The sequence below is a fragment of the Syngnathoides biaculeatus genome, chromosome 15 (genome assembly GCF_019802595.1).
Source record: "Syngnathoides biaculeatus isolate LvHL_M chromosome 15, ASM1980259v1, whole genome shotgun sequence".
Taxonomy (NCBI): Eukaryota; Metazoa; Chordata; class Actinopteri; order Syngnathiformes; family Syngnathidae; genus Syngnathoides; species Syngnathoides biaculeatus.
The window spans coordinates 21,894,957-21,921,213 of NC_084654.1; the positions used below are offsets into that span (position 1 = coordinate 21,894,957).

At 42.1% G+C, this 26,257-nt stretch overlaps 1 protein-coding gene across 2 annotated transcripts in view; it reads right to left on the bottom strand.

Annotated features, from left to right (window-relative positions):
* The window catches only part of map4k5 (mitogen-activated protein kinase kinase kinase kinase 5), a 35,678-nt gene that overhangs the window by 3,421 nt on the left and 6,000 nt on the right, over positions 1-26,257 (bottom strand). The window contains exons 4-33 of one of the 2 annotated variants that reach the window (XM_061843466.1): positions 22,582-22,672; positions 21,564-21,628; positions 21,409-21,464; positions 21,280-21,327; positions 20,080-20,122; positions 19,623-19,695; positions 19,406-19,537; positions 18,120-18,182; positions 17,951-18,032; positions 17,763-17,879; positions 16,427-16,505; positions 14,095-14,153; positions 13,947-14,014; positions 13,597-13,635; positions 13,196-13,240; positions 12,944-12,986; positions 12,057-12,267; positions 11,602-11,687; positions 10,742-10,783; positions 9,650-9,734; positions 9,494-9,573; positions 8,962-9,022; positions 7,843-7,957; positions 7,216-7,274; positions 5,547-5,650; positions 5,287-5,464; positions 4,307-4,375; positions 4,127-4,219; positions 3,804-3,874; positions 1,663-1,718 (exon numbers count right to left, since the gene is read on the bottom strand). In XM_061843466.1, coding sequence (XP_061699450.1) covers positions 1,663-1,718; positions 3,804-3,874; positions 4,127-4,219; positions 4,307-4,375; positions 5,287-5,464; positions 5,547-5,650; positions 7,216-7,274; positions 7,843-7,957; positions 8,962-9,022; positions 9,494-9,573; positions 9,650-9,734; positions 10,742-10,783; positions 11,602-11,687; positions 12,057-12,267; positions 12,944-12,986; positions 13,196-13,240; positions 13,597-13,635; positions 13,947-14,014; positions 14,095-14,153; positions 16,427-16,505; positions 17,763-17,879; positions 17,951-18,032; positions 18,120-18,182; positions 19,406-19,537; positions 19,623-19,695; positions 20,080-20,122; positions 21,280-21,327; positions 21,409-21,464; positions 21,564-21,628; positions 22,582-22,672 — 2,413 coding nt within the window. The remainder of the gene's footprint in view (positions 1-1,662; positions 1,719-3,803; positions 3,875-4,126; positions 4,220-4,306; positions 4,376-5,286; positions 5,465-5,546; positions 5,651-7,215; positions 7,275-7,842; positions 7,958-8,961; positions 9,023-9,493; positions 9,574-9,649; positions 9,735-10,741; positions 10,784-11,601; positions 11,688-12,056; positions 12,268-12,943; positions 12,987-13,195; positions 13,241-13,596; positions 13,636-13,946; positions 14,015-14,094; positions 14,154-16,426; positions 16,506-17,762; positions 17,880-17,950; positions 18,033-18,119; positions 18,183-19,405; positions 19,538-19,622; positions 19,696-20,079; positions 20,123-21,279; positions 21,328-21,408; positions 21,465-21,563; positions 21,629-22,581; positions 22,673-26,257) is intronic. The other variant, XM_061843468.1, reaches the window with a different exon arrangement.

The following is a 26,257-nucleotide window of genomic DNA, read 5'->3' on the forward strand; positions in this document are numbered from 1 at the left end:
GGAACAATTGGAAAGATGGAGACATGCACTGGAAAGGAGAGGAATGAAGATTAGCCGAAGTAAAACAGAATATATGTGCGTGAATGAGAAAAGTAGAGGGGGAAGAGTGAGGCTACAGGGAGAAGAGATAGCGAGGGTGGACGACTTCAAATACTTGGGGTCAACAATACAGAGCAATGGAGAGTGTGGTCAGGAAGTGAAGAAACGGGTCCAAGCAGGTTGGAACAGCTGGCGAAAGGTGTCTGGTGTGTTATGTGACAGAAGAGTGTCTGCTAGGATGAAGGGCAAAGTTTACAAAACGGTGGTGAGGCCGGCCATGATGTACGGATTAGAGACGGTGGCACTGAAGAAACAACAGGAAGCAGAACTGGAGGTGGCAGAAATGAAGATGTTGAGGTTCTCGCTCGGAGTGAGCAGGTTGGATAGGATTAGAAATGAGCTCATTCGAGGGACAGCCAAAGTTGGATGTTTTGGAGACAAGATTCGAGAGAGCAGACTTCGATGGTTTGGACATGTTCAGAGGCGAGAGAGTGAGTATATTGGTAGAAGGATGCTGAGGATGGCGCTCCCAGGCAAAAGAGCGAGAGGAAGACCAAAGAGAAGGTTTATGGATGTGGTGAGGGAAGACATGAGGGCAGTTGGGGTTAGAGAGGAAGATGCAGGAGATAGGCTAAGATGGCAAAAGATGACACGCTGTGGCGACCCCTAACGGGACAAGCCGAAAGGAAAAGAAGAAGAAGAAGTTTGATTTTAGAGAGATATGGCACGGTGGGGGAGCTGTAAAGCGTTGGCCTCACAGTTCTGAGGTCCCGGGTTCTATCCCGGCTGCGCCTGTGTGGAATTTACATGTTCTCCCCGTCCCAGCCGGGGACTCTGGTTTCCTCCCACATCCCAAAAACATGCAACATAATTTGGACATTCTAAACTGGCCCTAGGTGTGATTGTGAGTGCGGCTGGATGGGCTCCAGCACTCCCCGCAACCCTCGTGAGGATAAGCGGCAAAGAAAATGGACGGATGATTTGAGAGAATCATTTCTTCAGTGCAATTAACCGCATAGAATAGTTGGCAGAGGTTCAAGTCGACCAGCGAGTTTCCTGAGAAATTTTCCATCTTCTGTGGTATTATCAGAAAAACCTTTTCACACTAGCCACCAAAGTCTACCTAGACAGAATAGGGGGTACAAGACAGTCTTGCAGTTTTGAAGCTACTAAAGCAGTATCAGAAGGTCCTTTTTCCACCCCTCAAAGGCAGCTTCTTCCCCCTTTGTCGCTGTGTGTGAAAGGCACCGTGCGGAATGGGGGATGAAGTCGACCAGGAAACGTCCCACCTTCTGAAGGTGTATCAGAAAATCCCTTTCCGCACTGAAAAACTTCAAAACCTTAAATTTTCGACCTTTGGATATCGAGTCAGATGTCTGTGCGAAGGGAATAGCAGAAAGTTGGGACACGAGTGTTAAGTTTAATACCCGTAACTCACTTCTCCCGCCCTATTGTGCTGAAAATACGGTCAGACAACAATTTCGTACGCGTGGTCAGCATAAAGCTATCGTAAGGTACACCTTCAGATGCTATGAAGGTGAGCTGGGAAAATATATCGGAGAAGTGAAAGGACGCTCAGACGCCGCTGGCACGAGTCGCTATAGACTGGAGGCCAGTACCAACCTGTCGGATCCAAGGAGCCGGAAAACTCTGCTCGGGTCACAGATCTCCTGCGTCACCTATGAATGAACACAGAGAGATTTGTATTTAATACCTTATTTAGTTCCTAACACTCCCCCGCAATTAGAAAACAAATAGGAGGAAAAGTTGAAATTTCATTTCAGATAATTTAGTGACAACTTTCTTAATTTCTATTTAGCACCTTTTCATATTTTTTTTTAAATGAGGGGACATGACATGATTGGTTGTTAGGCTGTTTAATGCAGACACTTTTCCAACTTCAGTTATACTGCTCAGTTAGCGGCGAAAATCTTATTACCATGTTAAGCATACATTTTTAACAGGTAATTACATACCGTATTGGAATGAAAATATATCTTTTCCCACAACTCCTAGGTAACGATTTACGACGATAGAATGTGACAACATTTTCCTTCTACCCGTGTACAATACGCCCCAATTTTCAATGAAATTTTGAATGAAAAAATGTGTATTATACATGAGGAATTACAGTCCTATTTTGAACAAGTAGACGATGGAAATTTAAACAAAATAGAAAGGCCAACAGTAAGTGGGTTTTGGACCTTGTTCTAAGAGATTCCCCTCGAAAGTCTACATTCTGCGTGTAGACATCATGTAGCCTGACACTGCCTGTGTAAAAGATGTTGACATGAAAGCTGACTGGCTCACGCCAGGCGGAACGGGCGGCTAGGTGTTAAGCGCTAGGCTTGGACAGGGAGAGCGATGTGATCCGGGTCTCGGGTGTTGACTGAGGTGGCCGGCGGAACAAAGATCCATCGAGGAGCTGCTCGCCCATGAAGGAATCATACCCCAACAAAAGCTGAATTATTCAAAGCCGCTCCGTGTTGCGTTTATGACCGGGCATCACTGTTGCATGCCCGCTGACATTAAGGAAACCAGATGGTAGACAAGCGACCAGCAGTATCAATTTTCATTCAAACAAAATGCTTGACCTCGATGCGATCTCTTGGACCCTTATTGTGAGCGAGTTCGGCTAGTGATCAGGTTCACACAGACAACCTGTCACGCGCACAACGGCACCCACCTCACCTGCACGGCGATGTGTAATCATTTCAAAGACAATGCAAAAAAAAAAAGACAACTAGCGAGAGGTGAGCTGCATGCGGGGATGAGGATTAAAAAGCACAAGTCAAGGATAACTGCAGCTCCAGGGCATCTCCTTTCGTCACAAAATGCAGTTGTCTTTTGGATGGTCAGGAGCTAAAAACGGGAGTTAAATGAATCCATAGTGAAGCCCTACTATTTTTTTGGGAGGGGATGGGACTACTTTGACCTGACAAGTGAAATCTGTTCCAAGCTTCTTACTATAATTTTCAATTTGTCAAATTAACTTTTCATTTTGAAAATACAGGGAGTCCTCGGTCTCCGACTGAGATCCGTTCCTAGGGTAGCGACTTAAAGCGAATTTCGACTCAAGTCGCATTCCACCATCAAAGTCAGAATTTCCGTCAAAATATTTTATAAAAAAAAACAAGGGCCGCGTTGTAGTTCCGGTTTCCCTCCGAGGGCTGTTATGACTGTGAAACCATAAAAAACTGTTTATCGCCTCATCATATTAACACGTGAAATTTATGACTTACTTTTGGAATCAGAAATCAAGGGTAATGGGTTTTTCCAACTATTGTTGATGTAAAAACGCTTGCAATATTTCAACGTTATGATTTATGATATGAGAATTTGACATTTTGGTCCCGATTTGAACAAGAATAACGGAAGTTGACAAACACGATTTTCCTTCGCGATGCCACATAAAATCATGTGGCGGGCCAGATCTGCTCCCCAGGCCTAGAGTTTGACACCTGTGGTCTAAATCCATCTCTAAATTCCCATCAGTGCGTTGGAGAAGGACTAAAAAAGATGATGTATTGTAAGTGTATCATGTTTTTTTTCTTCGTAACATGTAAAATTATTCTTAAAACTTGGGAAGACTGGGCCCTAATTCGGCAACACAGGAGATTACGTGTGAGGAGCCCATTAGTGCAAAAACTCCGGCAAGACTCGTGATGATAAAAAAAAAAAAAAAAAAAAGCTCAGTGGGCCAGAGAGTACAGAGTGGGCCGTCTGTGCGCACCTGAGGAACTCTAGTCTGGTGCTTTTTTTACCTCGTTCGATTTGAAGCTCTTGCCCTGCATGCCGTGCTTCCAGAAGGCCAGAACGCTGTCTTGCAGGCACACTAAAGGAACGTAAAAAGACGGATTTTGACTTGTTGACCTGGTCAAACAGGAAGAAGACTCAAACTAACAGTCAAGCCGGGTAGGTACACACTGACAATCAGGCCAAACACGAGGACTTTCCTTTCTATTATTATCCATCATCTAATGTCTCAAAGATTACCTTGTTCAATTATTCTGTGCTATTGGGTGTGCAGAGCCACCGTCATGTGGACTAGTCACACAATAACGACAAATCTAAGTCAAAATCTTACCAACTGATCCGATGCTGAAGTCAAAACTGAGCTCGGACGCCAGCTTCTTGTTGGACTTCAATTTGCCCTGAAGGTTAACGATCTTCAAGTTTTCTGCACGGGAAAAAAAAAAAATACATCAAGATACAAATGATCCAGTTTTAGACTTTTGACGGACTGATGACTACGGGATCCACTTACGGTCCAAACACACCAACACTGTGTCTCGCTCCAGCTGCGTGACATGGATGGCGTCCACCTGCTGGTTACCTGCGAGTGGAAATGTTGAGGGAATTTCATATCAAGTACTATGGCCCAAAGGAGCACAATTATTGGTATTATCAAAATTAATCTGAGAAATGTTTTTAAAAAAAAAAAAACACACCTAAAACTATACAGCTAAAGGCAGAGGAACAATATTATGAATAGAAAAAACATGTAAACAAATATTTTGTTACACAAACAGATTACAGACAATTTAAAGTGCAACAATAGTGATCAATATTCACAAGGCTCAAAAATAAAGTTGGTTCTGTTCCAGTTTTACTCATCTGACAGCTTCACACAATATGAGAGAAAAAATTGGTACCTCCTGTAAGTTAAATTACAAAAATATTTTCATTCATTTATTGCCAATTTATTGTCTTAATTATCATATTCCACATTTTATTTAGAGCACTGTTACAGCTATAATTTGTCGCTGTTCAAATGCTCTAAAAATAAATTTGTGAGTTGGACACTTGACAAAGGTTTAGAAACTCTCTCGTGACAAATTTTTGGGAAAAAGTTACCAGAAGGATTTAAAAAAATATATATACATATATATATATATATATATTAGGTTGAAAACACAGTCACAAAAGTCACTTAAAGGGTTAGAGAAAGTGGTAACAAGAACCAAAGTCACTATGGTGGAAATGCTGCACCACTTCAGTGCAGTGGCAGGACCAATTACATTAAATGTGGTTTTAATAACTCAAATTATAAACGGATAGTTGTCTGATTTGTTGCAACTAACTTTTTGAAAAAAGTCGTTAAGTATAGCACTAAAATTACTACGTTGGAAACCCTCCATCATTCTTTCAACGAGCTGCTCACTTTTCAGTGGAGGGGGGTTTCACTAGAGGGGAAGGAATAGTTCTGCTTCATCTCTAAACGTAAGTTTAGCACAACGTACGTACTGGTTCCCATTTCAGTGAACCAGGAAGAGCAGGAGTTGAGGTTGATGGTCTCAAAGCGGACCACCTGGCCAGGCTCGGCCCCCTGGCTGATGGCCACGCACAGCAGCGGGTACTCCTGCTCGGGCACCACCAGCATCTCGAACACCTTCAGCGGGCTGGGAAGTGGGAAGTCAAAGTGCTGTCGGAAGGTAAAACGCACAGGACACGGGTGTTAAGGTTGATGCGCCGTGGGAGGTGAGGTCACATGATGCGCCACTCACCTTGATGAGCATAAACCTCTGCATGGGCTCATACCACTGCAGGAGGACGATGCCAGACTGCAGCGCTCCACAGAGATACTTGTGGCCCGTGTACGGGTTCCTCACTGTAAAGTACATTTGCTTTGTTTCAGCATATAAATCGATTTTTCAGGTATGTGTACTTGAGTGTTTTTTCTAAATAATCTCACTTTTACACACTACATTTGAAAAACTCACTATGTACTGACAAGAGTTTCCCAATCTCATCTCATGCACCGCTAAAACGACAGTGACGCCTCAGTTCTTGACCACGTGCCGTTCCAGAGAACGGTTTGAAAAGAATTGTTTGAAAACCGAATTGACGTTTCCCATTGCAATGAATGGAAAAAGAAATAATGCGTTCCCAACCTAAAAAAATAAATTGGCTTTTTAAAGCATTTTTTTTAGCTTTTCCTGATAATAAACTGAATAGTAGAAATACATTTATAGTTTAAATACTTCATATAACAAAATAAATTTGTTTTTTCTAGTAAAATGTATGCTTTAGTAGTAGAGTACGCTCGGCTGGGAGTGCATTGCCGTATCTGTCGCGACTCAGAAACACGCACACCAGATTCGTATTCGGCTATCAATTCTTTCTTGAAGTCGACAGTTTCACGTAGAGCTTTCCGTTTTTCAGCACCAGCAGCCTTACTACCTCCACTTGCCTTCTTTGGAGCCATGACTGGGGGTTAATACGAGATGATGAGAATGAGATGAGAAGAAAAACTACCGGGACACGTCTGTGTACAGAGGCTGCGTCATACAGAATAACAAAAGTGCGCTGATTGCACCGCCCGCGTTATGTCATTTCCGGGTTTTTTTTTCAGGGGGGTGTTCGAATAGACAATAACAAAGCCTGTCGTGGGGGCGTCAGATGCTTGCGCCGTGCGCATTATGTTATTTCCGGATTCTTTCGGGGGCGTGGGAATTCACAACAAAGTGCAAAAAAAAAAATCTCAAAATTTTCAGTCAAAATCCGATTTGTTCAAAAATGGGGACGTTTGAAAACCGAGGCTGTACTGTATAAATCAATAAAAGTTCTCTCCACTTAGTCTATCAGTGCAGCCCAGTACCAACTGGCCCAGGCCAGTGTTTGGGGACCACTATTTTACAGTTTCTTTCGGCTTGTCCCGTTAGGGGTTGCCACAGCGTGTCATCTCAGATGAACGCTCACAATTTTTACACCGGACGTCCTTCCTGACGCAACTCCTCTCGGGGAGTTGAGGCCCCCAGAGGGATACGAACTACGAATGTTTACCAAACCGATGTTTAAACCACTGAGCTACGGGGTTTCCTAAAAAGTGTCAATCTATATCCTAGGTAATAATTTGTGCCAAATCTGTACAAAAAATTTCCGTTACTTTTTATAAGATACCGCAACAATTGTTTGCGACTAAATGGAACATTGTGCTAATCTGTCTTGTGATATTCTATTCAAGTTAAATAAATAAAGGGAAGCTCTTTTGTAAGCAGTTTAGTATTCGTCTGTTGTTCCAAGCAATAATTGACCGTCTGTACATTTACTAATGTAAGATTGAGTCGTGTCTTGAGTACACAGAACATTTTCCCACCTTTTCTGTCCGGGCACATTTGAACAAGATGGACAAATAAATGCAGAAATACGCAAGGAGCGGGTGGTGGGGCTCACCGATGCAGCACTTGTGACAGCCCTTTGTGTCCGGGATCTTGGTCGTCAAGGCGAACCTCCTGAGGGGACAAAAAAAAGCGCTCTGTCAGCCCTCTGAAAAGAGTCCGTGACGTTAGAGATGGCCGGACAAAGCTTCCACTTTAAAGCAGGCGCGCTCATTTTTCCACACAAGCAGCAGATGGAAAAGGAGTACAATAAGGCGCTGACCGATTTGCAGGAACCCCGTCCCTAAAGTTGATTGCAAAGTCTCGTCAAAACAACATTTACCCGCTGGAAATGGTAGAAAGCCAATTCATCCGTGCCAGGCTCAAACTGCACCATAAAAAAATGTAACTGTAGAAGCAGTGTTTTAAAGGGAACAAATATGGAACCTCAATCGGGTATATGGGTAAATTTCAATACATTTTCTTTATGTATGATGAAATTTGTGACTGTAGCGATTTTTATTCCGACTGCCCAGTGGAGAAGGGTTTGATTACCTGAACTTACCTAAAATGCGGACAGTAGATTGGCATGCTGTAACAAACAAATTAACTGCATTTCCTTGGCAGGGTACTAATGTACACACAAATAAAGTTGCTGGAAAGATAACTTTAAGAAGACCAAGCTTCACTCAGTGACCATCACCTGGGCAGAATCTTGTCCGGGAAACGGTGCGTCTGGAACTGGGCAGCCAGGCCCGGTTTCTTCAGCTGCTCAAAGAGCCCGATGAGATTGTGGGAGTACAGCTGGAAGTTTTTCCCTGTGCGACAACGCACCGTCAGACTTAAAAAAGGTGCACATTTAAACAACGGCGGCAGGCGCTCAGATATTGAAGTGAGGTTAGACGTGAGCAGCGGAACGAGTGTGACGGTGGTGTGAAGCGCTGTTACCTTCTGATGAAGCCGGTTAGTAGTGTGTCAAGTGAAGGCAGGTGGCAGGAGGGTGGACAGTGTTCAAAGGACAGGAAGCAGAAGAGAGCACACGTCAAGCAAGGTCCAAAGTAGATCTCGTGATTTGACATCCCGTAATCCACATCAAACACAGACAAATGGTTCAGCCGTATGAGGACATTTTTGTTTCATGTTAAAAACAAAACGTGGGGGATAGGGACCAGGCCAGATGGTGAATAGTGAAAATTTGCAGATAAATGATGGCAGCATTGAAAAGAAAATAATTTTAAACTACACTCCTCACCCCAAAAAAAAAAACAAAAAAAGATTACGCGAGGATAAACCACTTGCACATTTTCAGTTTTTTTTTTAATTAAAAAAATAATCCATAGATGGGCAAAATGGTGAGCATGCAAGGGTGAGGGTAATTTCATGTACAATTAAAACTGAGCATTTACTGCATCAAAAAATTCTAAGCTACTTGGTGCAACTCTTCAATGTGCTTCATATTTGGTAGCAATCACAAAATCTGTCGAATTCTAGTAAAAAAAAAAAATGGCCTCTTCAAACCACATTTCATGTTGCAAATGAAAACCCTGCGAGAGCTGAATTTTCAAGACTTTGTCGTGGTCCAAGCTTAATGTTAGTTAGATGAGAAAAGTGAGGCGAAGCAAGTTTTATTCTAAACCTACAAGTTTCTATAAATTTTACAAACGTGAGCGGCGGCAGCTCTGGAGAGGCTCACAGATCACACAAAAGGGGGCGGGGGGTGGGAAACATCTATTTTCAGGACGGAGGGTGTCGCCAGATAACGAAGGACAAAAGCGGCCGTGGGCGATGACGGGGAACGGTAGCGCAGGCAGTTGCCACTTACCCGATAAAGACATCAGGTTGTTGTTGATAACGTACAGCCACGTGCACTTCCTGGGGAACAGCTAGAAGGAAACAAAAATGATGTATAACCAACGTAGCATCGTGACAATAGCGAAATTCAGATCATACTTGGTCGCTCGGGCTGGACTTACACCGCATGGTCCATGTGACAATTTAATTAGATTGCTCTCAAGGGGCTTAAGCGTGATATAAGCCAATCATATCTGTACAGCTCGAATCCGCCGGGTAACTTCCAAATGTGGATGAAAATCTGATGTGTTGGAGACGTGCCAATGCGAGTGCAGCACGAAATTGCAGATGAGATTAACGACATTAAGGCCAGTTTGGGAAAACACTGACACGCTTGGCCCCCCCCAATAAATAAATAAATAAAAAACAATCGCTGTAAATCTAGATTACAGCCAAAGCATAGGCAATTTATCTATTTTCCAAACCGCTTAGCCTCACTTGGACCTGCAGTGTAAAAATCTGGCCTAAAATTGCATCACAGGCTGGACTCCAGTTGACTTTACCTGCTCCATTGTGGCCTCATGCAGCTCATTCAGGTTGAGCGTGTAGATGCCGTCTTCTGTCCCAAAGATCAGGTACTGATCTACGAGGGAAGCGTAAAATACACGTGCATCGGGATGGTGTTGAAACAGGTGGCGGTGTGACATTGGAATTTGTACCTTTGGTGTCCGGATGGATCCAAGATGTAGCGCAGTTGATCTTCAGAGGACACCCGTCGAACACTTTGGAGAAACAAGCCCCCATCTGACAAGAACAGCAATATGGTTTGAAATTCATACAGGACATAAATTGTAGTGAATCACAATATCAACAAGGAGAAGTTTGGCATTTAGTACCTTGCTTCAGGAAGATGCTTGCATCAACATCCCCAATATTAAACTAGCAAATAGAATATATATATATATATATATATATATATATAATAAATAAAATAGCAAACTTAAGTGTTATATGGTATTAAACCTTACCAGATAAACAACAATAATTTCTTAATAATAAACATCAAACAAAAAATGTTTTTGGAATACATTTAAATGCAAAATCAAAATGAACATGATTATTCAAGATTCATTACTGTCATTGTATAAGACATGATACAACTAAATTTCAGATGGATTCAAGAACTGGGCCTCAATCAAAAGTACTAAGTATAAAATTGGAGCCGTAATAAGTACTTTGATTGTGAGTCCACTTTTGGATGTGCGCTTATTTTGGTCATTTCTGGAGACATTTCTTCAAAAGTTTCACTGTAGACAAACTGGCCTGGCATGTTTGGAACCACGCAGTAGAAATTCATGGATACAGTGGAGTAGAAGCGATTATTCTAATTGCTAGTGGATGTTCCAAAAAGAACAGCGATATATCCTATACAATTAATATTATATATTAAAATTGCACAGCAAGCCACCCCCCTAAAAAAGTCACAAAAATATACTGAAATAATGATGAGACTGTCTCAATTTCAACCTAGCCGGTTTAGTTGAACAAAGTAGCTCCCAATTGCTGGCAATTATTGATGACCAAAGATCGATAAAATACATTTTTTGAGCAATTGAGTGCAATTGGATCATTTCCTGTGGTATGGGGATTGGGAATCAGTGCTGTACCTAATGTGAACTGAACTGTTTTCAAACTTAAGTTCGCTAAAGAACATACTGACTTTGGAAACACTGCAAGCACACAAAAAGGCGACAAACTGTGCATTATGAGGTCAAAAGGGGGTCGCAGTGAATATAGACGGTTCCACTCACCAGCACTTTGGGTGTGGGTGGCAGGCCGTTGATGGCAGGTTTCTACCGTTGGAGCAGAGGAGAGAACACACTGACAATTATCAACCATTCTCCAACAAACCAGGAATGCAAGAATGCACTCTTAGTGCATACGGAAAGTATTCACAACAATAAATATGGAAAAAGTCAACGTTGGTGAATACTTTTTAGATACAATGTTTGTCTTCAATGTTCAGCGTACAGTGATGCCTCGGTTCTCGACCACAATCCATTCCAGAAAAAGATTCGAGAAGTGATTTGTTCGAAAACCAAATCAATGTTTCCCATTACAATATATAGAAAAAGAAAGAATGTGTTCCAAGTTTAAAAAAAACTAAGGCTTTTTAAAGCATTTTTTTAGCTTTTCCTGATAAACTGCATAGTAGAAATACTTGTATAGTTTAAATACTCTATATGATAAAATAATTTAATAAATATATTTATTTTTTGCTTGCAATGTATGCTTTAGTAGTAGAGTATGCTAGGCTGGGAGTGCATTGCCGTATCTGTTATGCTATTTCCAGGTTTTTTCGGGGGGCGTTCGAATTGACAATAACAAAGCGCGTCGTGGCTGGATCAGCTGCTTCCGCCGCGCGCATTATTTTATATCCGGGTTTTTTTGGCAGCGTGGGAATTCACAACAAAGTGCGTTGTGGGTCAGCTGGTCTGGCAGCGTGCAATATGTTATTTCCGGGTTTTGTCGGGGCTGTTCGAGTACCGATTTCTGTTCAAAAACAGAAGAAAAAAAAAAAAAAAGAAAAAAAAAAAAATCGCAAAGTTTTCGTTCGAAAACTGAACCGAGGCTTTACTGTACTTGGCCATAACAAATTTGAGATACATACGGGAAAATCCTTCTTTAGCTTCCGATGCACCCGGTGGGGTGCCGGCCTGGGACTGTCGCCATTGACACTTTCCTCCGAGTCGTCGTCTAAGGATCAAAGCAAACGCATTGAATGTTGATGGATATCACTGGACAATCGCATGTAGAGAATCTTTAAGAACTCTCCCTCACCTTTGTATTCACACTTACTGACAGCTTGTTTAAGAAAAAAAAATACCAATGAAGCACTTTCAGAAATCAATTTCTCAAAGTTTTTTGGAACTCCAAATAAATCACATTCAAATACCTTAAACTAGAATATGGCATATAATACAAGATCAGGAAAAGAATTCTTTTTTATTTCAATAGTTCAATCCAGAACAAGCATATAGCATATATTTAACATACAATATAACGTTTTTCTGACCATTTTGTGCGACAGCCAAAGATACCACAAGATGGCTGTTGTTCTATTACCTTGGTCTGAGGCATGAGACAAGAGCCCGGGGCTGCTGACGCTGATCGAGAGGTAGTCCGGCGAGGGTCTCGCGGCCTTGTTGCCGTGTTCCGGCGTGCTCCGGCGTCGCGCGGCCTGACCTGGGCCGTTCTCCGCGTTCGGGAAGCGCCGCACCGTGAGAGAGCGCTCGTCGTTGAGGCCCGGCTCCTCGTAGGGGCAGACCAAGGGGGGCTGCGGGTCAAGAAGCAACACTGGGTAATAGAACAATAAGTCAACACAGCATCGACGAATACTTTATTATTGATTGGACTTTAAACAGCAAAAAGTGGGCCTTTAAGTATTTCATTCATTTCTAAATACTCTTTTGAGAAGAACATTATCATGACTGAAAAAGTAATTAGCTACTTTAGATCTATTGTACTTATTCCCATCGAATGTTTTTAATATTCAAATCCATCTTTGTTTATCTATGCCAGTGAAATATAGTGACAGGTATGATTTATGTTGCCACAGATGTACAATTGTCCACCTGCTGCCAAATATGCAACAGAATAATAACTTCCTGCAAGTATGTCAGCTTTTTTTCACTAAACAGGCTCAGATTTCACACTGGTTAAATAGAGTTTAACATTAACAGTTTGACATTACTACTTTAGCATACAGTGGAATTTCAATTCCGGTTTAACGGAGAGGAAAGAGAAAAAAAAAAACTTGTCTGGTGGGAACTCAAAACACCCCCGTAAAGCAGACAAAGTCCAATCAGCATAGAGGCAGAACAATAAATTGTTTCCCCTCCTTCTGACTGATGTGAATCATGTTTGTGAGAGGGATTTATTTGTCTTAGGCGACGACACAGCAGGTGTCCATTAGCTTGTCGGACACTTATTTGTGGAAGAGCGGCTCTCACCTTCGGGGGCCGAGGAGGAGGATATCCTGGCTTGAGTGTGGCTCTGAAATGGGAGGGGAGAGGAAGAAATGAGGACCTTAATAAACGTCATTTGAATGTACAAGCCAGCCTCAGTGTTAGCGAACTTTCAAAGTGAATCAGATACAGTTTTGTCCAGGGAACATCAATATATCAATGTATTCATGATTGTGTGTGTGTGTGTGTGTGTGTGTACTGTCGCGGCCCGGTGATTAAACATGAGCGTTTCCTCACAGTTCCACTTCTTCAACGGCGTCCTGCAGGTGAGCGACGTGTCCCCTGCAGCGAGGAAACGGGTGAAGCAGAATGGGCAGTTACACTCCTCAGTGGCATTCTGGGACTAATGTTGACCGTTAATTAATAAGGGTCGTAAAATAAATATTGTTGGGAGAAGGGGTGTCTACATTTCTTTGGACGGAAATGTTACAAGGTGATGCAAACCCTCACAGCACCCAGTGCGATGACATTACTGACAGCTGCTCGGTCCTTCATGTGTATGTCACAAATTAATCAGAATCGATTAATCGCCCATCCCTAAATCCATCCAGGATGTCGCAGGGATTCGGGGAGTGAGTGTGTGGACTAATAGATGCACAAAACAGTAGAACACAAGCAACAACAGTGTTAAGTGTTACCGTTGGAACAACTCGTCCTCAACGCTTTTGAGGAGACTCCTTCGGTGAGGGGGAGCGAGGTGAGAAGACGAGACAGGCCGACGGACAAAAGAGGGGGGGAGAGAGGCAGAGAAAGACAAGCAAAGCAAAAAGGGAGACGTGAGAAGGAGCCTGCTTACTTGATATAACGAATAAACAAACAAATAGCAAGCAGGGGGGAGATCATGCTCATTAAGAATCAGTGAGTCAAGCAGTTATGAGTTTAAACACTTCATTGTGGACGTGCATGGGAGAGACAAAGCCAAATAAAAAAAAAAAAGGGGGGGGGTGTAAACAGAGCAGTTGCCTTGACAATGGCACCTAGGGCTTACCTGGCTGTTATTCCTCCCTCTGCAAAGGGGCTCCAGGGGGACGGGAAGTCATTATCTTTACTCACATCCTGTGGAAACACAATTATAAATAGGAGCGGCTTGATAGACCTGCACGCCGGCGCCATTAATATGACTTTTTGATCCTCACCATTTCCGAATGGGCCTCAGTTTCCTTCCGCAGCGGGGGTTCAAACTGCAACTTGTCGACTGCCAACGAAAGTAAGAAGCTTTTTAATGGTGACCCACTTATCTTTGACACGAGAGAGCATCGGTGATCGACACGGCCGAAAACGGGAAATTCAACAGTCACTTTCACACAGCGTGTAAATCACATTCTCTTATGTTCTCATTTTACATGGCACGGTTCTGTATTTACTGTTTCGTGATGATGTTCCACGTACTTCCAGGTCAGAAAAGCTCAAGCGCGAACAGATGGCACGACTAGTAAACAAAACCTTCTATCTCATTGGACCAAGGCAGAGTGAAAATGGGGTCAATGCCTTGAATGATCATTTTAGCTTTATTTTGTACAGTCAGTCAAAAAGATGATGTCACCTGAGGTAACTTTTTTTTTTTTAAGTTGACTCAAAAATGTACAGCAAATTCAGACAAGTACAGTGAATACTCTGTTCTTGAACGTCTCCATTCTCGAGCAAATCGGTTTTCGAATGAAAATGTTGAGATTTTTTTTGCTTCTGTTTTCAAACGAAAATCGGTACTCGAATGCTTGCGACAAAACCCCGAAATAACATAACGTGCGCGGCCGGATCAGCTGACCCACGACGTGTTTTTTTGTTAATTCCCACGCCGCCAAAAATCACGGAAATAACATGACGCGCGCGGCCTGACCAGCTGACCCACAACGTGCTGCATTATTGGGAGTTTGAACGCACCGTGGAAAAAAAACGGAAATAACATAACGCGAGCAGCCCGACCAGCTGATTCACGTTATTGTGAATTCAAAGTTGCAGAGAAAAAACATAACACGCGCGGCATGACTAGCTCATCCACGACATGCGGCGTTAGCGAATTCGAACGCACCGCAAAAAAAAAAACGGAACTAACGTAATGCATGCGGCCCGATCAGCTGACCCACGACGTGCTTTGTTATTGTAAATTCGAACGTTCCGAGAAAATACACAACACGCGCGGCCCGACCAGCAGATCCACGACGCGTGTTTTTATTGTTTATAACGCAGATGTGGGAAACATCGATTCGGTTTTCAAACAAATCGGTTCTCGAACCGCTTTCTGCAACGGATTGTGGTCAAGAACCGAGGTTGTACTGTACTTGTAACGCAGATGGTTGGTGAAAATGTTAAGACTGAGAACTATGTAGTACTAAACAGTGAGGATATGGTGCTAAACCGCTATTTACCAGTCACGTGTTACCGATTATTTTGGGTATGACAATAACAGCTCTCAAGGCAATCACCGCTGCCAATGTGCGTCTTCAAAGCAGCTGCGCTAGGGGAAAGCCCAAGTCCACATGCTGGCTCTCCCGCTTTGACGGTTCTCTGCGTAAGCTAGCGTTAGCCTTGCTACATATCTGTGCAAAAGCACGGAGATTTGCGGTGTTTTGTATGAAATTTGCAGAAGGCTAAATAGCTCAGCGCCACTGTGGAAATGTTGTAGGATCTCTGCATTGAGGCTTTGGATTCAACCCAAAAACAGCAAACGGGCCTAAAAAGAACAACTTGTGCTTCATTGACTTATCATGGGGCCTACACACTAACCAGATCTCAGGAAATATGAACAAATCTCACATTTATCTCAGTATTCAAGATCCAATATAAACGAGGTTAGATGGGGGGGGTGGGGGATGGAGCGTTCCAAATCACGAGTCTACTCTACTGCAGTGTCAAAAACACACACACACACACACACACACACACACACACACAAAAAAATAACGAGAAAATGCTGAGTAAGGTATGAGTCAAATGTTAGGATCCCATTAGTTATTGGTGGAACTATTCTATTTCTGTCAGTCCTGGAAGAGGGCCACACATTTTTTAGAGGGGAGGGTTTACGTGTCACAACAAGACCACGCGACAGTGTGGGTGTTGGGAGTTACAAAAAACACAAACGCACATCATCGCGCTGTGCCGCCACTGACCTGCTCGGCTCCCTTGAGGGGATCGCGGCCCTCCTTGCTCTGTCCCATTGTTTGCTTCAAGGTGAGAAAGACACATTGAGGGAGGGGTATGTGTGCGCGGGGGGCGGGGATGCTAAATCACGCAGAATGCAGCGCGGGATCACAGACAAAGATATCCGTCTAGGTTGTATTGTGCTATTCTTACGTGCACGAAGCACGCAAGCAGGCGTACACACACGGACACACATAATTCTGGAATAGTGCTAGTGCATAATGTGCCGTAGTGGGACCTCGAGTGATCTAAACTCTTGGGTTGCAAACAGAAGTGAAGGTATACGGGTGGGTTGGTGATGAATTTAGGGACTCCCCCCCCCCTACTTACAGGCCATCTCAGAGCGCGTCCTCTCGGCCCGGTTATGCTTGTTGGTGGAGCGGATGGTGTGTCGGACCACGGAGAGGGGCTGCGGAACAGATTGGACACAGTTTGTCACACTGGAATTCTGGTGTCGTTATTCTTTGCATTTTGTTTCATCTAGGGGGAAAAAAAGGGCAGATAAAAAGTCTACGCAGCCCTTTTCAAATAGCGCAATTTTGCAATGTTCTGTTCATTTGTAATCAGCACTAGAATGTGGGTTTACACTTCCATAATTCCCCCTACTTTATAAAAGAAAAGTAAATGATATTCAAAACAAATTTTGCCTCCTGGAAAGGTTTCAACTTGTGGTTAACGTTTTGCAAGATGCTGTGTAATAGGTCACCGTAACTTTAGCAAGGATCAGTGCCACTGACTGAGTCCAGAATTACTTCCCACCGGGCTCCTTTCGCATCACAATGTGAGAATGGCTCTGCACACCTTTTTTCTCTGCGGGAATTACACTTGCTATGTTGTCATTTTAGGGGTTGAAAGATGTCGACGTTGGAAAGACCCACTACGCTTTGAAATAAAAGCCCTACTTTCTCATCTTATCTGATTTGGATGAAATGTGCCGTGTGTGTCCGCAGGTGAATGAGCCATTACAAAAACCAGTTTTCACGCTTGCATTTGGCAGCAGTTTTTCCCTGTAACAGTGATAAGCTCAAAGAACATGTTCAGCAGCTTCTCATATCTGACATAAGTCATCACTGTCAGGATGACATTTCTTTTGTATCGATAGTACTTTTTTTTTTTTTTTTTTTTTACAAAAGTACACGGGTTTGCCTTTGTATATCAATATTAAACCTGATTTTTTTGTTTGCTGTCTTTGTTTTACTTCTTTTTTGATTCACACCACTTCAGCCTTAGCAAGAAGTCTGGTTCACTAGATAAAATCTAACAGGAACCAGGTACTTTTTTTTACCAACGTTTTTAAACCTCCAGGTATACTGGGGTTCGTATAAATGTTTAAATTTTTTTTTTAAACAAATACGATTTTTTTTTCTTTTTTTCCTCGGACTAGAAGATGGAAGAAATGTCCAATTTCTCACTTTTTTTTTTTTTGCAAATTACTATTATTTTTAACTACCGGTAATTTAACATACAAAATTAAATTAAAATGCAACATACAAAATTACATGAAAAATCATCTAGACGCTTTTGAAAAACTAAGTAAAGTTACTTGTATCTCTAGGCTCCACCGTATTCTAAAATTCTGTTTTTAATGGAAAAAAAAAGGTTGAGTGAGTTTTCACAACCAACCAGGAGGGTTCATTTCCGTGTGCGAATGCGTCTGTAACTTTACCTCGAGGTCGTCGTCGTCCGCCTCGCTGTAATGCTGATGGTTGTCGGGGTTGTTCATCTTGTCCAGGAGGTCGACGGCAAGCCGCCTCGTCAAGCCCGTCTGCGCCACGTACACGTGCTGCGCGGAACGACCATGTTAGGCGGACGCGCTGACGGAAGAATTGCTACAAAAACGAAGCGTTTGATTACTGAAAGGAGTTTTTCTGCTGTGGGTCTCTTCTTGGGGTTTTTGGTCAGGGACACTTTGACAAAGTTGTGGAATGCAGCAGACCTGCAGTTTGAAAAAGCAAACAAAATGTCCCAACCTCATCCTCTAAGGAAGGTTTATAAAGTAAACACTGTAAGGGTGGCCACTCACCATTTGTTTTTGTCTTTTAGCTTGGGCGGCTGGAAGCTGCTCTTTGACATCAGAAACAAGGCCCTAAACAGAGGATCAGACTGTCACTATTAAATTTGGAATAAACTGGCGCATAAAGGGATAACGGTAAAGACATCTGTAGTATGCATTCACACAGCTCTTGTGGCTTCCTGCATTCGGATAATTAGACACGCGGCGACATTGCATGAAGAAACACGACAAACAGTTGCTTCTAACATTTACATTTTTGAAAAACAAGATAAACAGTAAATTCAACAACAACAAAAAAAAAGTCAGCTGCTTTGATTCAAACTATGCAGACCACAATTTCACAATGTTTCACAATGAAAGGACCCGTAAAATCCCAATAGAATAAAAATGAGTTTAGTGTTTGGTTCAAATATTATTCAATTACCGTAGTTTCCGGCCTACAAGCCCCAACTTTTTTCACATGCTTTCAACCCTGCGGTTTATGCGGTGATGTAGCCAATTTGTACATTTTTTCCTAACGGCCGCAAGAGGGGACTCGAGCGGAAAAGGTAAGAATGAGACTGGTGGAATATATGCCGAGGAAGTGACATTTACCGGCCCTGTTAGCGCTGCGCTGGCGTGTTGCTGCTGTGTTACCGGCCTGTCTCAATGATATTTGCCGGTAAATTTTATTTTAACCGAAATAGCGTTAGCACTAGCATCTAGCGCCGCGCTAGCATTAATCTCTTTCTGTGTACCATCTATCTTTGTAAATATCTCCTGTTGCAATGTGGGTTTCAATGTGGGCACTCGCGGCTTTTACACAGCTGTGGCGTATGTATGTACCAAACGGTATTTCATTTACAAATATACTCGGTAAGGCTTATAACCAGGTGGGCTCTGTAGGCTGGGAATTACAGTAATAGGCAATGGAATTTGATCTGTTATTTCACCATTTTTTTTTCTTCAACACAATATTAAGAAGAATATTAAATCTGTTGTGTAATTTTATGACATTATTCTTCTCAGCATAGTTGTAATACTGGTTGTACAGCCAGAACTACATTAAATAAGCCACAAAGTCATGTAAATTGCACTAATCCTTTTATGGAATGATCATGTACACTTGTGATTTTAATGTTAAGGTTTCTAAATACCCTAACAATTGTGCCAATATCCTTAAACCCATGTATGGCGATTTGGATTACGTGTTGGCATTAAGATAGCGGACTTTAGTAAAAATTATATTAGTTTGGTTGAATTTTTTGGTGTTGAAAAACGCAATGTTTCATTCTCTTTTGTTGCTCACTGTATACCTCATGGGGTGGAGGTCAAACATGGGGGGCTGCAACTCGGCCAGCTCAATGGACGTGATGCCCACCGCCCAGATGTCGCAAAGCTGGTTGTAGCCACCGTTCTTCTCCACCGCTGCCACCTCCGGAGCCATCCTGCACAACGTCGGGACGGGAATCGGGAGATTTCAGCTTCTTTCTGGAGCTACTTTTTTAAATGCCTGGCTGGAGACAAACTTACCAGTAAGGCGTCCCGATGAAGGACTTTCTTTTGGCGATGGTGGCTGTTATTTTTGCTGCTACGCCAAAGTCGGCTGTCCTCGCACAAACACGTGCGCACACAAAACGAAGCAAATAAGCATACATAAAGCGTACAACACACACGTGAAAGTAAATGCATATGACACAAAACACCCAAAAACAGATAAAACGCACAAAATGACAAAACAAACATAACCAAACACACCACAAACTGAAACAGGCACACGCGCACAAAAATCAATGTGCATAAAATAACACGCGTTGTGCACAAACACACTCATCCACAAAAAGCACACAAAATAAATAAATGTACAAAACAACACCCGCACGCATGCAAACACATGCACAAAATCCCACACAACACACGGGAGTTTTCAGTGTTGCAAAACCAGCTGCAGACAGCTGAGGAATGAAGACGCGCAAGAGCCGCCGCTTACCCAACTTGATGTCTCCGTCGTTTGTCAAAAGTATGTTGGCGCCCTGGAAACACACAAACACACCCGAGGGTTATTCCGTGCGCACGACGCATCACTTTCCACGTCCGTGCCACCATCAGGTGAGCGAGACGCTTCTTTTGGTGGCCTCTGCGCTAGCGTCCTGCAAACGGAGGAAATGGGGAGGGCTCGCTGCACAGAGAACGACAGATAACACGCATGTGGGGCCCCAAACATCCTACGATAGCGACAAATACTTCTGATACCAAAAATCAGCACCATTCTGAAACACAAGGATGCCCTCAAAGCAAGTGACACTGCTAAAGGAGCAACCAAGCAGAGGGCACAGATCTCAGAGGAAAAACGAGCAGCAGTTAGCTGGGGATAGTATTGGCGAGGAAGGGATTTCCGCCAAAGCTAGAAATCTGCATACAGATTTGAAAAAAAAAAAAAAAAAAGAGCCTGGTCTAGTTCCTGAGGGCTTTGAATTCAAAGCAAGTCGAGGAAGGTTTGAAAAATTCTGCCAAAGAAGTGGAATACGCTCCGTTGTTCGCCATTGGGACGCTCCATTTGAAACAATTGATTGTTTTGCATTGCTTTTTTCTTTTGTTCCATTAACCCAACCTCTAGTTGAAAGTTCCATTTTTTTGTACATGTTACTTTCTGTGCAAATAAAAAATAATTTTAGTCTGTGTTTCCCCCTTATTATTACTTGTTTAAAGTTACTCTGCAACTTTGTTAATTAAAAAAAGTTTTACAAGGCTGGGGCCCGAGTCGCTACAGATACACCAATGCACACCCAGCTTGGCATAATCTACTACTAAAGCATACATTTTAAGCAAAAAATAAATATATTTCTTAAATGATTTAATTATATAAAGTATTTAAACTATACATGTATTTCTACTATGCCGTTGATTATCAGGAAAAGCTAAAAAAAAAAACCGCTTTGAAAAAAACTTTTTAGGCTTGGGACGCATGATTTCATTTTCCATTAATTGTAATGGGAAAACGTGCTTTGGATTTCAAACATTTCCCTTTTCAACCCGCCTTCTGGAATGGATTGTGGTCCAGAACCGAGGCACCACTGTTTAAGGTCTCCTCAGCCCTCACTGCCGAAGTCGTGCAGAGAAGTGCTACGAGGTCATTTCTAGGCCAGACTATTACAAGGCACAACATACAAATGTACGACTGTGTGTGTACCTTAATATCACGGTGCATTTTGCCCTTTGTGTGCAGGTATCCCAAACCCTGTAAAACGCAAGTCAAGATCATCAGTCATCGTTACCTACAAGTGATTCATGATTTTAGAGAGAAAAAAGAGCAACTCACCTGTAAAGTTTCCCTGCAGACGTACGCAATTTGCATCTCTGACAGAGGACCCGTCACTGTAACACATGTGAGATATTTCTGTGAGTCCAGCACAGAAAAGACATCTGTTCATGGTTAAAAAAAAAAAATAATAATAATTTTTAAAAAAAGTTCACCATGATAAATATCCTGCAGGGATCCCCCACCGCAGTACTCCATGCATATCCACAGCTTCTCTCGACTGAGCAGGTCACAGGAAATTATTCAGTCAGTTTCATACATTTACAATACGACACCTTACACAAATACATTTTTTATATGAGACCAGCAGGGGTGGGCAAACGAGGACATTTGATTTTTAAAAATGGACGGATGGGCCACATCATTTCTAGATAGTGTAAAAAAAAAAAAAAAAAAAAAAAAAAAAAAAAAAGAAAAAAAAAAGAATGCAGTTTATTTTGTAACAAAATAATTCAGATTTCTACATTATTTTTTTATAATGAATGTAATTACAATTAATTAGCTAATAATTTTAAAAATGTAACTTATAATTTGAACTTAAATTTTATTAAAGCAGATTTTCCATAGGCGATATTACATAAAATACCCCCCCCCAAAAAAAAAAATTCTTTTTTTTTTAACCAAAGACCAACAACTCGATTTATATGTAAGCAATCATCTCATTTTCTAAATTCTTGGTGTAGTGCACTCAGTTTGGCGTGGCCAATCTAACCACAACCAGCATTTTGGCAACGTTTACTGTAGAGCGCCGTTTGTCTGATTTAAAACACGTGACAAAAGAATCTTTGTTGGTGTTTTTTTGGGTGGCGGCAACAGATTAAAATCATTTCAATGGGGAACAATGATTTGTCTTACAAGCAAATTGTGTTGTAAAATGATGAAAAGGTTCACTGAATGGGATTTACACCGGGCGCTTTAACGCTTGTTCCTGCTGGACGTGGCCAGGAAATCAAAGTGTTTTTATACGACCGCTTTGACGCAACGGTATCAGAGAACTGCTGTCAAACCTTCTGGAAGTCAGGAGCGGCTATACTTCCCGTCAAAACGAGGCACCCCCTGTGGCGGGGCCTGAATGTACGGTGACTCATCAATTAGCATGTGACTTCCCACCACTGGACTCGAAGCCCCTTCAAACCGCAACTTGTTGACCGCTCGATCCGGCGGCGCGCTCACCAGAGGTAGCTCCCAAAGTAGGCCACGATGTTGTGGTGCATGCATTCCTTCACCATGAAGATTTCCTGTTGGATGATGGAAAAGTCGTCCCCTGGAACACAACGGAACGGAAAAAAAGAAAAAAAAACACACATTAACGTCTGCGCTGCAGGGAGAAAAATCGGAAAACTTTTGTTTTTGTAAAAAAAGGTTTCAAGATGAGGTTAGCGTTTCCTGTCAAAGTTGTGGTTTCAAACAAGAGTCAAGAATTTCAAATGATGGCTTAAATCCAAGTTTAGGGTTTCCAACAAGTGTTTGGGTTTTTAAATTGAGGTTTAAAGGCGGGGTTAGGGTTTCAAATCCGCTATATTTATTTCGGAACGTGACCAAACCCAGAAAACAGGATCGTTTACCGTGTGTGCTAATGAGCATAATGAGGATTGATGACATCACAAACTGAGCTTGCAATCTTCCTCGCCCCCTTTCCTTGTTGCCGGACAAAAGTCAGATGCGTTTCTCATTATTTATACAACTATAATCAACACAAATGAACCCTAAAACATCAGCTATTGTCAACTTTGGTGCCTCCGCGTATAAAACAAACAAACAAGCAAACAAAAACACAACATGCAAACAACAAATGTTTTAAGTTTCCACAGGCTCGACATCATGGTCCCCGTCGCCATTCACCCAAGCGAAGAGGAAGTGCTTTTACATATTTTGCCAAATGCAGAAGTCGTTTGCGTGCACACACACACACTAGATTAGGGCTTGCAGCCGGGGTTAGGTGTACCAAATTGGAGTTTCAAATGTTTTTTTAAGCTGCAGTAGAACAGTTTCAAGGCTTCCAGTTATTAAATGTTCCGCACAAGAGGTATACATTATTATTATACATTGCAGGAACTCCAACCAGATGCTTGCAATTGTGCTGGTGTAATTGATTATAGCGAGGTTCAAATTGACCAAAGTCCATGTCAAAAAAAACAGACAGACAGATAATGTGCTGCAGTATTTGCTAAGTAAATATTGCTTTACATCCTGATGTCATCACGACTTTGCTGCTGCTTGTGCAAACCTCCACTGATACGGCTCGGTGCTCTTGGGTTAGGGTTTCAAACGGCAACATGACGAGCGTTCCCAAAAATGACGGTCAAAATGCTGAGTTTGGTCAGAATGCCAACTTCAACCTGAGCGCAAAACATCAAGAATTTTTTTTCTTTGTTGTCCCAGGAAAAAAAAAATGCCTTTTGGGGAACATTTTTATATCTGGTCCTAAAAAAAAGCCTTCAAATTAGATTCCAACAGTCTGACTTCATTTCTGAATTGTCTGATTTCGTCTGTTATTTGGGGAACTCCTTCTCCGATTGTCCGACAAGTTTCAGTTAAAATTATTCACCAATGACTCATACGGGTCAAAAGTCCAAGACATTGGTGATGTTTCTAACGGCATCATTTGTCCTTCAAACGAGTAGAAGTGGAAAACACTGGTGAGAAAAGAAGTGTCAATTATCAACATGACAAGATTTGCGAGTGACAGTGTGACAATTCCGTGTCCCAAGATTTTAAAAAATTGGATGAAGGGTTCCAGAGAAAATTTTTATTTACTTTTTTGCTGTGTGCTCGCCTCAAAATTCTGATATGATTCTAACGAAATCATTAGTCCTAAAAACGGAACTTAACTAGTGCAACTGGAACATTATTGGTGAGAAGAGCAATGTGGCCAGCAAAATAGAAAAAATGTACTTCAGCAATCATTTTTTACCCATAAAAGCCTTTGTTATGGACGATTTTTGAGGCATCTGAAGTGCTGATTTCATATTTTGCTATCCATCCATTTTCTTTGCCGCTTATCCTCACGAGGGTCAGGGGGGAGTGCTGGAGCCTATCCCAGCTGTCAATAGGAGGCAGGGTAGACCCTGAACTGGTTGCCAGCCAATCGCAGGGCACACAGAGACATACAGCCACACGCACAATCACACCTACGGGCAATTTAGATGGTCTAATTAATGTTGCATGTTTTTGGGATGTGGAAGGAAACCAGAGTGCCCGAAGAAAACCCACGCAGGCACGGGAGAGAACATGCAAACTCCACACAGGCGGGTCTGGGATTGAATCCATGTCCTCAGAACCGTGAGGCCAACGCTTTACCAGATGACCGACCGTGCCGCCTATATTTTGTTATATTTTTGGGAAAATTCCACAAGGATGTCACCCACTTGTCACGTTGCTATATTAAATCTAAGTATAATGTTTCAAATTAAGACCCAAGATGGTTTGTGTTTTCATACAAAAGTTGGGGATTTTTTTTAAAACTGGGGCTGGGGTTTCAAATTAAGGTTTGCCTACGGTTTTAAATTGGGATTTCAAACCAGGATTAGGGTCCCAAATTAAGATTTCAAGACTGAGTTAAGGTTTCAAATTAATGTTACAAAACCTGTTGTGTTTTTCAACAAGGGTAATGATAAGGTATCAAGGAAGGATTCAACGCCGGGGTTAAAAATATGACACCAATGCAGTGACGTGAAATGTTTTCCTGGCATGTTTGTCGGCAGCCATCGAAAATATACTGTCGCTTCGTCAAGGTCATTTTAAAGCCTCGTCGTGTTCCTCAGCGTTGTGTGCTTGTCGACAGTAACGTAGGAGTCAGCAGCACGGCGGCCGCAAACATTTGGGGAAAAAGGCTCATTTCAGTGACTTGACTCAGAGCTGCAAAAAAAAAATTAAGACAAAAAAAGAAACCAATGCTCTCTAGTGTAGATGCCTCACTTCCTCTCCAGGTGGACTAACACACAGTAGCTACTCTATAGAGTGAACCATGCAGTTCACTGAAAAGGCTACAAAAAAATCCTTATAAAGTGGAGATACATGTTACCAGCAATATGTTTTTCGAAATTAGATGTCAATAGGACGATTTTTTTTTTGTTTGTTTTTTTGACTTGTGAGCGTAGACATTGCGGGATTTCGCAGTACTGTAACTATATTTCCGCACACGCTGTTAGTGTAGAGTCACGTAGCAAAAAAGCAGGAACCAGGAGGAAAGAATGCATAAAATAAAGAGAATGCCCAAAGTCTGAGCATATTTGACACTTAATAACAGACGCTAAAGTGCAATATGTCTTTTGCAAACTACAACCACACTCCATCCATTTTCTTAGCGCGGCACTAATGCTAGCGGGGCGCTGACATGGCCGGTAAAAGTCACTTCCTCGGCAAATATATTCTGGTCTGACTTTTACCTCTTCCGCCCGAGTGCCCCCTTTGCGGCCGTTAGGAAAAGAAAAAAATGCACGAATTAGCCGCATAAACTCCAGGGTGGAAAGCGTGTGGAAAAAAGTCGCGGCTTGTAGGCCAGAAATCACAGGGGCGGCCTGGAACATAACCCCCGTGATAAATGAGTTATTACTGCATACTGAATATATATCGGCAATTTTATTTATTTGTTTGTAACCTACAGGGCTGAATTTTAATTGTGAATTCTGAGCAACAGATTTACTCTGAATTACATTATATCTTTGATTTTTTTTGTTGGTGATATAACCCATCAATAAATACATTCATTACTTCTTAAACTTAAGTTTAATTCCCAATACGTACCCTTAGCATGAATGGATTCAATTTATACCGTGATATTGAAGTCTACTATTGATACAAAATGCATATTATAAAGCCACCGGTGCACTTTAAAAGACTCACTGAA